General features: G+C 39.8%; 1 protein-coding gene across 44 annotated transcripts in view; it reads left to right on the top strand.

The window, feature by feature from the left end:
* CLASP2 (cytoplasmic linker associated protein 2) overlaps positions 1-14,610 on the top strand; it is a 182,085-nt gene that overhangs the window by 94,496 nt on the left and 72,979 nt on the right. For 32 of the 44 annotated variants that reach the window (XM_043595869.1, XM_043595867.1, XM_043595868.1 and 29 more), the window contains 6 exons: positions 661-738; positions 1,475-1,642; positions 3,850-3,905; positions 5,323-5,496; positions 11,664-11,687; positions 13,399-13,416. In XM_043595869.1, coding sequence (XP_043451804.1) covers positions 661-738; positions 1,475-1,642; positions 3,850-3,905; positions 5,323-5,496; positions 11,664-11,687; positions 13,399-13,416 — 518 coding nt within the window. The remainder of the gene's footprint in view (positions 1-660; positions 739-1,474; positions 1,643-3,849; positions 3,906-5,322; positions 5,497-11,663; positions 11,688-13,398; positions 13,417-14,610) is intronic. The other 12 variants (XM_043595913.1, XM_043595873.1, XM_043595914.1 and 9 more) reach the window with 2 other exon arrangements.

The raw sequence follows: 14,610 nt of genomic DNA, 5'->3' as shown, positions 1-14,610 counted from the left end.
AGTTTGAAGTTTGGTGTATACCTGCATTTACATGGAAATTGTAAGAACCCATTCACAGCCTTTTTTTTTTTTTTTTTTTAATAAGTTTGTTTCGTGTAGGCATGATATAATTCTAACTTTCCTTTAAGTTCTTTGTGGCAACTACTATTTAGCTTGGTCCAGATCATAACTGATCATACTATTAGCAGATTATTTTCTACATTGGTGGGTTAGTGAGAACCACAGCAAAGGGCTTTTTTTATTCGTTAAGAATTTAAAATTTAAGCACTATACATTTATACGTTATTTGGACTCTATAAAAATAATTACGTTCAAGTTTTTAATATTTGACTTGTCAGGAGGAAACCATCCATGAATGAAATATGTGGGGTTACTATTAGATTATCAGAAACTCTTACAATCTTAGATTATTACGCACTAATTAATCTTTTTACCTCCCCTGCCCCTTTGTGATTAATTTGTAACATATAGGCAGTATGATTTGTGGTGAAATGTGGTTTTACTCGTGAATCTAAAGGTGTTTGGGGCACCTGGTTGGCTGAATCGGTGGAACATGCGACTCTTGATCTCAGGGTTGTGAGTTCGAGCCCTTTGTTGAGTGTAGGGACTGCTTAAAAATAACAGAATCTTAAAAAAAAGTAATATGTTTTGTTTTAATAGACATGCAGCTGTCTTGGTTGAAACTATTAAGAAGGGGATTCATGATGCTGATGCCGAAGCCAGAGTGGAGGCAAGAAAGTAAGTGTATGATGTGTTTTTGTCACATCTTAAACATACTTGGATCTTTTCTTTGAAAAGAATTACACTGGAAGAATGAAAATAACAGCAGTGTCTCAAGTATTCTACTACATCAGCCCTTTAGTAAAATTGAGGTAGGTTTTTCTCCATTAAATCTGTATTAGATGTACGGGTCGCCTGGCAGACTCTGTTGGTAGAGTCTACGACTCTTCATCTTAGGGTTGTGAGTTTGAGCCCCATGTTGGGAGTAGAGATTTTCTTTTTTTATATCTGTACTGGATGTCTAACAGCGGACTTCACATTGTCATTTGTATCATCGTTAGTATTCCTATTCCATCATAACACCTCCACTTTCATTATGAATAAAAATAACTGTCACTTATTGAGAATGTGCTAAGTACCTGATACTGTGGAGCAGTTGGGTCTACATTACTGTCTAGTCTTGGAAATGACCTGCAAACATGCTATCTCTGTAGACTGGCAACAGAAGTTTGGAGATTCAGGGGTTTTTTCACGGCCATGCAAACAGTAAGGATCACGACCAGATTTTGGACTGAGATCTTTTCTCAAAAGCCTGCCATCTTTCCACCAAAACTTGTTACATTTAGAAAGTATTCACTTGATAGGTGGTGGATATATTAATATGGTCTCATCTTCGTTCGTCGTGAATGTGCACATTTTATGTAAAGCTATTACTTTGTATTCTTTTGTTGTTACTTGTTCTTTTGTTTTACAGGACATACATGGGTCTTAGAAACCACTTTCCTGGTGAAGCCGAAACGTTGTATAATTCACTTGAGCCATCTTATCAGAAGAGTCTTCAGACTTACTTAAAGAGTTCTGGCAGTGTAGCATCTCTTCCACAATCAGACAGGTCCTCATCTAGCTCACAGGAAAGTCTCAAGTAAGGTCATATAAATGATAATTACTGATTTCTTACTCTCTCTCCAACTCCCTGTAGTTCCGTAAGTTAGATGGTTGGGTGTCTACTTGCTTCCCCTTCAAGCCTTAAAAGAATGATTACTGGAAAGTGTGGTTGACCTTTGAACAGTATGGGGGTTAGGGGCATCAACACCCCGTGAAGTCGAACATCTGCATACAACTTGACCCACCCAAAACTTAACTGCAAACAGCCTGCTATTGACCGGAAGCCTTACCGAGAACATAAACAGTCGATGGGCACGTTTTGTATGCTCTATGTATGTTATATACTGTATTCTTACAATAAAGGAAGGTAGAGGAAAAAATATTGGGAAAATCATAAGGAAAAAACACATTTACAGTACTGTACTGTATTAAAAAAAATCCTCATGTAGATGGACCCACTCAGTTCAGATCTGTGTTGTTCGAGGTCAGCTGTACTTACTCGTCTCTTGGTCTGTTGTTGCAAGGGTTGGATTACATGCTAGTGTAACTTCTTTTCAGGCAAAGAGTGTAGTGATTCAGATTTTGTGTCTGTGCTTTCATGCCTTTGAAAAAGATTGGGAAGCACTAATTTATATATATATATATTTTTTTTTTTTAGTACCCCCAAAATAGTTGGTACAGTAGACCGCCCATTTCTAGGGCATTATAATGGAGGAATTGTAATGGGGATTCCGAAGTCATCTTCAGAACCCTTCCACTGCACCGTGTGACTAGTAAACACGCTGCTTTCCTTCCTTGCCTTTGCACAACCGAAGACTTGAGCCAATTCCTCAGTGGCAAATTGGATCAGTGGCAGATTCACTAGTATCTGACTCACCTCTGTATAATTGCATTCTCATTATATCAGCTTCCTCAAACCCTTCCTGCCTTGGTAGCCTTAACCCTAACTTTCTCTCTCTCTAGCCCTGTGAGATTGCTAGAATTTCTGATGCCATGTCTACTCCCTAGGGTGGCCACAAGTATCTGCAGGTCTCCCCAGGGAAGAACGGCTCACAGAATGTGAGCTCACCTCTGTGTAATCCTGTGGGACCTCGGCCACACAAAGGTTGCCGGTTGCTTGGCGGGGCCCTGATGCAGGAGTGGGACGAGGGAGAGGCAAGTGAGGCACCCAGGGCACAGGATCCAGGAAGGCGCTCCCAGTGTTTTGTGAGTGCTGTACTTAACGTCCAGTGAAAAAGCAGATACGATCCATTTCAGTGTAATTATCGTAGGAATAATTACCTTTCCTACCATGAACCTGTCTGGGGTCTTTGCTCCTCTTCCCGCACCTTTAAAACTTGTAGATAAACTTCCCTGATCCCCTAGACATATTATTTACCTATGGGCTGCAGAATAGCATTATAATGAAAGATAATCAAGATACTAAGGCAGGGGCACCTGGTGGCTTAGTCGGTTGAGCACCGACTTCCGCTCAGGTCAGTATCTTGCAGTCCGTGAGTTTGAGCCCCGCGTCGGGCTCTGTGCTAACAGCTCGGAGCCCGGAGCCCGCTTCGGATTCTGTGTCTCCCCCCCCCCCCCCCCCCCCCCCCCCCCCCCCCCCCCCCCCCCCCTCTCTCTCTCTCTCTCTCTCTCTCTCTCAGAAATAAACATTTAAAAAACATTTTTGTAACGATAACTAGGGCAGATGGATCCTTTGAAATGATCTGAGCTGTTTTGCTTTCTAATCGTTGGTGTTATCCTCAGCAGTAGCCCTCAGCCTCGTTCCTCTTGTCCCAGGCAGTTACGCTCAGCACTGCCGTAGGCAGCGTGATACCTACACGGTAGCTGCCTGAAGTGCCGTTGGCCGCGCCCGTTACGGCTTAGGTGAAGAGGCTTTGGTCACGCTGAACTCCCTGTGTGCTGGTGATGACACTACCCCTGTCTCCTTCTAAGGAAGACATCTTGGGGTACAGGGGTTGGAGCGTGCTTTATTGAGTCTTGCGTGGTGAGCACTGTGATGGGTGCCGAGGACCCGGGTGAACACCAGCAGGCCGGTTGCTTGTCTTTGTAGAGCTTACGGTCTCTTCGCTGCTAGTTGTCTCATTTCTGCTCCACAGCTGAGGGACCACACCGTTCTGAAGTGATCTGTAAAAGGAAAATTAAAATGAAATTAAGACAACTCTTCAGAAAACTCAGTATTTCATTGTTCTGAGAAGAGTGATAAATTACATCTTCTTACTAAAAGCATTTATTTTTACCTTGCAGTCGCCCTTTTTCTTCCAAATGGTCTACAGCAAACCCATCGACTGTGGCTGGAAGAGGTAAACTGTCTTTTTCTAAGCAAGAGTCCAAGCATGTTGTACTGAATAACAAAGTAAAGCTACGTTAGAAGTCATGTTACTATTTAAAATTGTTTTCGGGGCACCTGGTGGGCTCAGTCGGTTGAGCGGCCAACTCTCGACTTCGACTCGGGTCATGATCTCAAGGTCCGGGGATTGAGCTCCGGATCGGGCTCTGTGCCGATGGCGAGGAGCCTGCTTGGGATTCTCTCCCTGCCCCTCCCCACCTCGTGCACGCGAAGGCTGTCTCTCAAAATACATAAACGTTTAAAAAAATAATAAAAGTATTTTCTCACCACGGGCCACATCAGAACAGTTTAAAAGTTACTGCTTTTAACTGTGTAGTGAGAACATCATCTTACGCAGTAAGCTAATACCACATATGTACGTTGTACCTACGTTTGTATACCATATACGTATACTACACATAGTATGTACAATGTGGTGTATGTAATTATATGCATATGATATACATATACTGTACAGAATAGAGTATAATCCAAGTTCCCTGAAGCACCGCTTACCTTTACATGCGACGCACTCTTTTTTGTTTCACTTCCTTAAAATGTTGGTCATGACCCACTCTGTTGATTTCATGGCCTATTCATGGATCATAAGTCACAGTTTATAAAACTCTTCATTTTTAAAACTGAAAACTACAGACCAGAAATTGAATGGCTCAATTTGCTTTGCCTAAGAGGGGTAGAATTTGCATTATTTTCTGAATAACCATATGCTAGAGTGGGAGTTCTCCCTGCATGTCTCTGGTAGTAAGACAAAACTGCTGTCCTCCGTGTACCTTGTACAGTGCTTCCTGTGCTTTCTTTTCATGCATCAGTCATAGACACCGTCTCGTCATCTACAGAGCAGTTGTGTCAATTTCACCAATATAGAGGTTTTTCCCATTTTATGCAAGAGGAAAGTGAGGCAGAAGAACACTGGGGAGACTGTCCAAGAAGATTTAGGGGTAACAGGATTGAAACGGAAGGACCCCGACCTGAAAATACTGCGAAGTGCTTTCCGGTGTCCGTTTGTGCACCACTCCTCTTTGACCATTGGTCGTCATGGACTAGCTCGTCGTGGTTTCTTTTTTTTTTTTTTTTTTTTTTCAACGTTTATTTATTTTTGAGACAGAGAGAGACAGAGCATGAACGGGGGAGGGGCAGAGAGAGAGGGAGACACAGAATTCAAAGCAGGCTCCAGGCTCTGAGCCATCAGCCCGGAGCCTGACGCGGGGCTCGAACTCACGGACCGCGAGATCGTGACCTGGCTGAAGTCGGACACTTAACCGACTGCGCCACCCAGGCGCCCCGCTCGTCGTGGTTTCAAGTCGATGTAACTTCCGTACTGTTTGTGGCGATTTAAATCGTATACGCCGCCTCTGCTCTGTTTCCCGTAGTGTCGGCAGGCAGCAGCAAAGCCAGTTGCCTTCCCGGAAGCCTGCAGCGTTCACGAAGCGACATCGACGTGAATGCTGCTGCTGGTGCCAAGGCTCACCATGCTGCCGGGCAGTCTGCGCGAAGCGGGCGGTTGGGTGCAGGGGCCCTGAATCCGGGTTCCTACGCATCACTAGGTAAGGCCGCTCTCTGTGGGGTAGCGTCCGTTGTTTTCTCCCTGGTCTCAGCGAAGTCAGGCGACGGTGATATCTTAATCACCTCTTGTCCATTCTCTCCAGTTAAGGATAGTCTGCATCTTTTAATAGAATTCCGTACTTAGGACATAGTTGGAAGGTACTCAAGCTGCCTTGTTTCGACTTTTCCCTTGTCATCCTCCCGAACATCCGCATCAGAGGAACAGTTCTTGACTCCATAATTTGCCTATAGAATTTGCACCCTTCTGTGCTCCTGCCACGCCCAACCACTGCCTATTTGAGGAAGTTGGGAAGGGCTTTGGCCTTGTAGCCAGCTTCTGTTCCCTTACCACGAGAAAGCCTTTCGGGGATCTGGGGAAAGTGCAAAGCTTAATTATAATCAGAGCTGAACCATGTATTCCCAGAGCTATTTGGAGTTTGTTTTTTATGTTTATCGACTTCATGTTTTTTAGTTTATTTATTTAATAATCTTTGCACGCAGCGTGGGGCTCAAACTCATGACCCCAAGACTGAAAGCTGTGTGTTCTTCCAACGGAGCCAGCCAGATTCCTCTGTGTGTTATCAACTTTAAAAGTTTGAGGCTGGTGATTCATATTGCTTATCTCTATTTTTGTGCTTCATTTTTTTTTTCCTCTTAGGTAGTATGGTAGACCCCTAGGCAGGCAGATCATTGGAACGCAGTAGGAAGTGCGGAGATAGTAGGATGAATTGTAGTACGTGATAAAGTGTGGCACAGCAACAGTCAGTGAGGAAAGGATACATTACTCGGTAAATAGGGTTTATAAAAATATAAAAATTTATTCCAGGGGCACCTGGGTGGCTCAGTCGGTTAAGTGTCCGACTTTGGCGCAGGTCATGATCTCATGGTTCGTGGGTTCGAGCCCCGCGTTGAGCTCTGTGCTGACCGCTCAGAGCCTGCAGCCTGCTTCCGATTCTGTCTCTAGCTCTCTCTGCCCCTCCCCCACTTGTGCTCTGTCTATCTCTAAAATGAATAAACATTAAAAAAAATTTTTTGTTTTAAACCAGATGACTAAAAAGTTGGAAAGCAACTTGATGAAACCAAAGTACTTGAGTATTCATCTCTTCTCAGATTGGGGAAGGAATTTCTAAACGTAAAAGCCAAAAGCCAGGAGGGAAAAGTCCCTCTGATTTCAGTCTTAAGTGTAAAAATATAAAATTGAGTGGCTGAAAACTTAAAGGGGATAATTATACCAAGAAATAAAAAAGAATATTCATCATGTTTTTAATAATAGATATTATTAGAGTCAACCTTGATATGCAAAGGACGTATGATCAAATTATGATATGTACTTAAAATACTAGGCAGCCATTAACGAGTAGTATTTTCAACAAAGATCAAATGAATGGTAGCTAACAATGTGATGATTTCATCATTTTCTATAAAAGTATACATAGATAAATATATATGGACTGAGATGATAAATATATATGGACAGGGATGTTTAAAAAGATGTCAAAAGTGGCTTGTTTAATGCTTTTAATTTTCGTAAAATGTTTCTGTGTTACAAAGTGAAAGGACAGAAACGTTCCCTTGTTAGGAATGCAGTGTGACTTGAGTATTTGAAAACGAATCAACTAAGTACGCTCTATTAATAGAGTAATAGGACAAAACCAAAAAAACCACAGTTGTTTCAGTAGATGCAGAAAAGGCATTTGACAAAACCCGACACCTTTTTGTGAGAATACTAATCAACAAACTAGGAATGGAAGGAAAATTTGTGAACCTAGTGAAGAACATCTATGAAAAACCCGGGGCTAACATCATCCTTAATGTGACAGACGGGATACTTTCTCAAGACCAGCAGCAAGAAGAGAATATTCCACCCTTACCCTTCCCAACAACATTACCGTGGAGGTTCTAGCCAGGTCGTTAAGGCAAAAAAAGACATCAAATGTGTCCAGATTGGAAGAAAAGTAAAACTTTCTGTGTTTGCAGAAAACATGATCTTATGTAGAGAAAATCCTAAGGAACCCACAAAAAAACTATTAGAGCTTAAAAATGAGTTCAGCAAGGTTGCAGAATATAAGGTCAATGTACAAAAATCAGTTGTATTTCCGAATGCTAGCAATGAACAGTTTGAAACAATATCGATTATAATAGCATTAAAAAGCATAAAATACTTAGCAATTAATATAACAAAAGAAGTGTAAGACTTCTCTAGGAAAAACCACTCCCATGTTTCTTCTTTACTTTCACACTAATAATGCTGCTGACACCAGACGTGTGGGTTTTCCACACCAAACAGTTCTCCTACACCAGCTGGCTGTCCTACATTTCAGTTCCGTTCTGACACTATAGTAAGCGCAAAGCTCACAGGTTAAGGGCTCAGTCCCATAAGATTGCCCCTATCTGCCCCCACCCCAACACTTGAGGCATCACGTGCAAATCCAGGTTGTCACCCAAGCTTCTGACCAAACCAGCCATAAATCAGAGGTTCCCATAACCTCTTCAGGTTCAATTAATTTGCTAGCCTGACTCACAGACTCGAGGAAACAGTCTACTTACTAGATTACTGGTTTATTACAAAGGACTTGTAAAGGATGTGAATGGGCAGCCAGATGAAGAACCACATGGGGCAAGGTCCAGAAGGGTCCTTAGCACAAGAGCTTCTGTCCCCATGGAGTCACAGCGTGCCACCCACCTGGTACATTCACCAACCCAGAAGTCTCTGAACCTTGTACTTTGGGGATTTTTAAGGAGGCTTCATCTTATAGGCATGATGAGTCATTAACTCAGTCTTCAGCTTTTCTCCCCTTCCCAGAAGATGAAGAGTAGGGCTAAAAACTCTCAAGCTTCTAATCATGGCTTCATCTTCCTGGCGACTAGCCTCCATTCTGAAGCTCTCCAGGAGCCATCAGGAATCACCTCAGTAGAACAAAAGACACTCCTGTCACCCAGGAAATTATAGGGGTCTTAGGTCAAGGTATCTGTCAGGCACCGGGGTCAAAGACCAAATATTAGAACAAAAGATATCCTTAGTGCTCTTACAATTTAGGAAATTTTAAGGGTCTTAGGTGCTCTGTCTCAGGAACCAGGGGACAGAGAACCAAGGGCAAAATGTATACATATATATATATATATATATATATATATATACACACACACACACACATTTATATGTGTATTTATTTATTTATTTATTTATTTATTTTCACACTTGTTCACTGAAAACTATAACCTATAGTAAAAGAAATTAAATAAGATCTAAACTGATGGAAATACACCCAGGTTCTCTAAAGACTTAATATTATTAATATAGCAAATTCACCTACAGACTCCATGTAATCCCTGTCAAAAGTCCAGGTGCCTTTTTATAGAAATAAGCAGATCCTAAAATCCATATGAAAATGCAAGGGATCAAAACTAGATGAAACAATTTTGAGAACAATCTTGAGAAAGTCGGTGGACTCAACACTTCCCAATTTCAAAACTTAAAGGCTAAAGTAATCAAGTCTCTGTAGTACTGGCATAAGGATAGACATAGAGACCAGTGTAATGGAGTTGAGGGACCAAAAATAAACCAGTATATTTATGATCAGTTGATTTTTTTTCACAAGGGTGCCAAGACCATCCAGTGGGGAAAGAATTCTTTTCAACCAGTGGTGCTGAAACAACTGGATAGCCGCTTGCCAAGGAATGAATTTGGATCCTTACCTCACACCATATCCAGAAAGTTAACTCAAAATGGATCAAAGACCCAAATTTAAGAGCTAAAACTATAAAACTCTTGGAAGAAAACATACGTGTAAATTTTTGTAACCTTGGATTTAATAATGTTTTCTCACATATTACGCCAAACACACAAACCATCTAAGAAAGGAGAGATAAACGGGGCTTCATCAAAATTTAAAACTTTTGTGCTTCAAAGGGCACCATCAAGAAAGTGAAAGGACAGAACAGAGAATGAGAGAAAACGTTTGCAAATTACGTATCTGATATTAGGGACTTAGATCCCAATTACATGAAGAACTCTTAGAGCTCAGTAACAAAAAGACAATTAAATTTAAAAGTGGGCAAAAGATGTGAATAGACATTTCTCTAAAGACAACATATTAATTGCCAGAAAGTGCATGAGAAGATGCCCGCCATCATTAGTCATTAGGAAAGTACAGATCAGAAGCATAATAAGCTATCCCTTCATATCCACGAGGGTGGATGTTACCAAAAAGATGGACAGTAACAAATGCTGGTGAGGATAGACAGTGCCAAGCGCTGGTGAGCACTTAACACGGTGCTGGTAAGAACGCTGCTATGGCAACAGTTTGGGAGTTTCGCACGAAGTGAAATGGTTACCATGGGACCTAGCTGTTCCACTCCTTGCTGTATATCTAAGATACTATGAAGTATACGTTCTCATAAAAACGTATACATGAGTGTTCATAGTAGCGTGGAAACAACCCCGATGTCCATCAGCTGGTGAATCGTTAAACAGATGTGTCCATACAGTGGAATGGAATATTAGACAGCCATATGAGGGAGTACGTTACATAGAGGTACTAATCCGAGCTTCGGGATGGGTGCACCTTGAGAGCATCATGAAGTCAGACACAGACATTTATTGTTTGAATCCATTTACATGGAATGTCTAGAATAGGTGAACCCACGGAAATAGAAAATAAGTTAGTAGTTGCCAGGGGCTGAGAGTCAGGGGTATAGGGAGTGATTCCTAACGGATGCAGGATTTCCTTTAGGGGCGAGGAAAACTTTATGGAATTTGTGATGAGGGGGGTTAATATACTAAAAATACTGAATTGTATACTATAAAAAGGTGAATTTTATGGTACAGGAATTATAGCTTACCTTTTTTTAAGTGGGGAGAACACCGGAAAACAAATATAAAACCTATTTATCTGGAGTTTTCAAAATAAAAATGTGAGATTCAGTGTCTATTATTTTCATTAGCAGGAAAAACATACAATATTTGAAACGTTTTAATGTGAACTAGGAAGGCAGTTTGTAACATTTTTTTCCTTAAGAAAGTCTGTAATTGGGCTGTGAGATGGATTCAGTTTATTTTGGTTCTTTGAGGTTTGAATCACACATTTACTTCATTACAGAAGGGAATGGTGTCCTTCTATCCTCTTTATCTGGCCCAGGTTTATACTCAGTGAGCTACTTGCCTCTGGCTCTTTCCAGGGATAATGGATTCTCCCTTCTTCCTCTCTCTTTCTTTTCTGTTTCTCTATTCCTTCCTCTCCCCCTCTTCCTCGCCCTCTCCCGCTTCCCCCCTCTTCCGCCTCTCTCCTCTTCCCTCCCTCCCTCTCCCCATTCACCATCACCACCAGCGTTCTTATACACACGTGACTGGTATACTCTCTTTTCTTCTACTTTGAGTCTTCTCATAGCTGGACATTTATGGATCCGAGGAAGCGTTCCATCGTTTTTCAGCGAACACTCAGTGAGCACTTCGGTTTTGCCAGGCACCCCACTTGGTACAAGAGGTGCAGAAATATATGCTTCTGTACTCAGAGTCTCTCAGTCTAGTGGTAGGTTGCTAAAGGATGAGCCGCTAGAAGCTTGCTGTGTTATAAGCGTTTAGCATTTAAAGTCCCAGGGAGGCATCAGACTGGAGGTGTTGAGGAACCATAGTGGTATAATGAGAGCAGGAGAGATCCAGTAGCATCGAGATGTTGTGGTTTACAACTCAGGAGAGAGACCTGTGCTTGAGAGGAGAGTTGGAAGTCTCTAGAGATGTTTCTTACTATATTCTTTCAGTGTTAAACAGTACGTTCCTTAAAGCAATTGCCACTGGGTTTTTCCTCTTACCTAAGTACTGAATCCTTTGGGAACAGGGATATCACGAGTGTTGGATTTCAAGAAACTCCGAAGACCAGAGCAAGAGGTTTGCCTGATGATGGCAAAGGTCCCAGCTGGGGATATAGGCGTCACTAACTTCTCTCTCAGCCGGTGAAAATTAAATTCATTACCGATTCTTTGTTGTTTTTATCTTTCCCTCGTGTGGGCACCTCATCTTATTTAAATCTCCTAGTATGTTTTAGTTGAAAACATATGTATATGTCTGTGTTATGAATTGTCTTCTTAAAAATAATGTTTCTAGGGATTGTAAAATTACTGTTTTCTAATATGCTGAGTTTTCCTCTGTTCTTTGCTTGCTCTTTCATCAAAGAGGATACTTCTGACAAGATGGATGGTAAGAACTTCCTTTTCTAATTCTACTAAAGATTTTTTGGCCCTTGGATCCTATATAATATCTTCATTCTCTTAATTTCTGAAAATAGACTGTTTATTTAGCAGCAATTTGATATAAAAATAGCTACATATTTCTCTGAATTTGGGGTTAGGCATATCCATTTTGGGGTTTCCCAGTCTACTCAAGTACTAGGTTACTGTTTGTTGTAAGTAAAATCAATTATCTTAAAATTTTTTGCCTTAGCTCATAGAACTAGTCTCGATTTCTTAAGTCTTCCTCTGAAATAGAATCAGACTCATAAAAATGGAAAGGAATCCCCTAAGTCATTTGATTGAACTCTTGAGTTTCCTAACTCTGATAGATTCATACGGTTATCTGTGAAAATAAAATGCAAGTCACAGATGCTTTCTTTTTAAGAGTGAGTTTTAACTAACATTTAACCAGAACTGAACTTTAAGTCTTGCCTTTTTAATTTCAGTATTCAAATGAATATAGTTTATCTGTAGTTGCTCAGTTCAGTGTGGTGTTTTGTATCTGTTTGGTATTTTTTTGTCTGATACTACACAATGTATTATCTGCATTTTCCCTTCGCTTCATCAGATACCATAATGTTGTGTAGGAACTTGAGCTTTTGTTAAGAACTTGTAAGAAGATACTCAATCTGTAAGTCTTAGTAGGAGATCGAGGAAACATGGAGAACTGTGTGGTTTCCTGTTTATTCCTTCATAAACTCAAATAGATTGAACTTCCATTCCAATGAAATGGAAGATTTATTTAATCTTGGGTTGGATACATGACATGATTGTCTCTGTGCTCCTCTCTATGTTTAAAGTATTTCATAAATGTAAAAAATTACTGAATGAAATGGAAGCCCACCAAAAGATAGTTTCTGTATCTTAAAACCCTTTAGTACCACTTCTCACACTGAAATTGTATGTCCTTAAATTATTCTCATTTTCCAGATTAAAATCTTTTCTTGTTTGGGTCAGAAACATAAACCTGTTTGAGGAATCATCTGTGTCATGTGATGTGTTACTCAATGATGTTCAATCCTATTTTTTTTTTTTAAATCTGTCTATACGCATACAGAGGTATATCTATTACTGCCCTTTAGTAGTAGTGAGTTATGATATTTTTACTTGTTCATTTTTGCTACTTTTCCTTTACATCTTAGGGAATGTATATAAATGTTGAGTACACAGCTAATGGATCGATAGGTCTCTGTAATGCTTTGATGAAAATAGTGGGTTAATGAGGCCTGGGTCATGCATTTGGCCCCCCTGTTTGTCAGTTTTTCTAGTTCTTTTATGGATGGCTTTTAGAAAATGCACAGGAAGTATTATTTTATAAAAATCTTCATTTCAAAGAAAGCAGTGACAGGACTGCATCTTTCTTGGGTGATTAGCTTCTATAATTTTCTTCACCATTTCAAATTTTGAGTGTGAAATGTCACAGGTAAAAGTGTTTGTTGTGGGATTTTGCCATTTTCATTTGTCTGGTTTCAACCTTTATTGTGCTGTGTGTCATTAGGTTACTTCAAATTTTGTTTTCTCTCAAACTGAATGTTTTATAAGTTAATTTAAGGCTATCAGACTAGAAGATTTTTTTTTTCACTCTTTCATTGTAGTCTCGGGTGGGAGGTACAAGTAGATCTTAAGATCAGCATTGGCAGAATTTGTTGAAATGTTATTGTTTTATTTCTCTTATTTAGGAGCAACATCTGAAGATGGTAAGAATCATACATTTTGTTAGTAACACGAATACTTCTACATTAATATTTTCATTAGTAGGAATTAAATATCACAAACTAAAATAGGCTAATTTGCAAAACTATGTAATTTGACAGCCATGACAACTTCTACATTTTATGTTTGGTTGTGTTAGTTACAGATGTGGATTGTTTTCTTTAGTTCTTCATCTTGAGCTTTGCTTTGTATCTTGGATCATCTCGTGCTGGGAAAACATAGTTGCTTAACATGTTTAATAATATCTGGTATAAAGTTAATAAATAGTTTCTTTTTTTTTTCAGCAGCATCATTAATGTTTTTCTTTAATTTTGTGTGTGTGTTTTTTTAATTTATGCTAATTCATTTATACTTTGGGGGAGCATGCTCCATTGCTTTATCATGAGGGGCTAAGTGCATTTATTTAGTCCGCTTTTAAGTGTGTCTTTGATTTAGAAACAGTGGAAAGTTGCATATATGATTTGAATTGGGGATTACAAAAGCTTCGTAGACATACCACTTTATTTTACTAAGCCAGTTTACTTTAAGAAAATAATTATTCATTGCTTTTGAATTTGTGGAAAGGAAAAAAATTCTGTGTTTCAATTTATACTGCCAGAAGGCTGTCCTATAAACCTCTGATTTTGAAACACCTTTTTTCTCCTGAGTTTTACATGGGTGACCCTGTGGTACAAAGCCAAGTATAGTTAACATTTTTTTGGTCTCATATTTACTCTGATGTATTTGAAATATTTTCATATTTTAAATTTTAAATTGGAGTACTCTATAAAATGGTTTCTGGCACGTTCGCCTTGTAATTTAGAATGATAGTATCAAAATATTTATTCTCATTTCCTTGTTGTGTTGGATAAATTCTCCATTTCAAAAATAATAATTTTGTCTTTCTGTTTTGCTTCTTAGTCGGGAGAACATTGTATCCTACTTTAAACAGACTCTGTAAAAGGGTAGGAGGCCTGAACTATGGGCTTATTAAGGGCCTTGAAGAATTGAGAGCATAGGACTCACCAACTAGACTTCTGTTTTATTCCTGGTTTTTAATCACTCTCTTATCTTCTGTTGCTCGGTTCTTAATTTTGTAATTTGTCCTTACTCTTCATTTATTTTTTTCCTGACTAATATGGCCACACCAGGCTAGCTAGTACAGCGATTGCCCTACGAATTGTACCTTTTAACCTCAA

The sequence above is a fragment of the Prionailurus bengalensis genome, chromosome C2 (genome assembly GCF_016509475.1).
Source record: "Prionailurus bengalensis isolate Pbe53 chromosome C2, Fcat_Pben_1.1_paternal_pri, whole genome shotgun sequence".
NCBI lineage: Eukaryota > Metazoa > Chordata > Mammalia > Carnivora > Felidae > Prionailurus > Prionailurus bengalensis.
The sequence above is the reverse complement of the archived record's forward strand: the minus strand, read 5'-3'. Positions and strand labels throughout refer to the sequence as shown.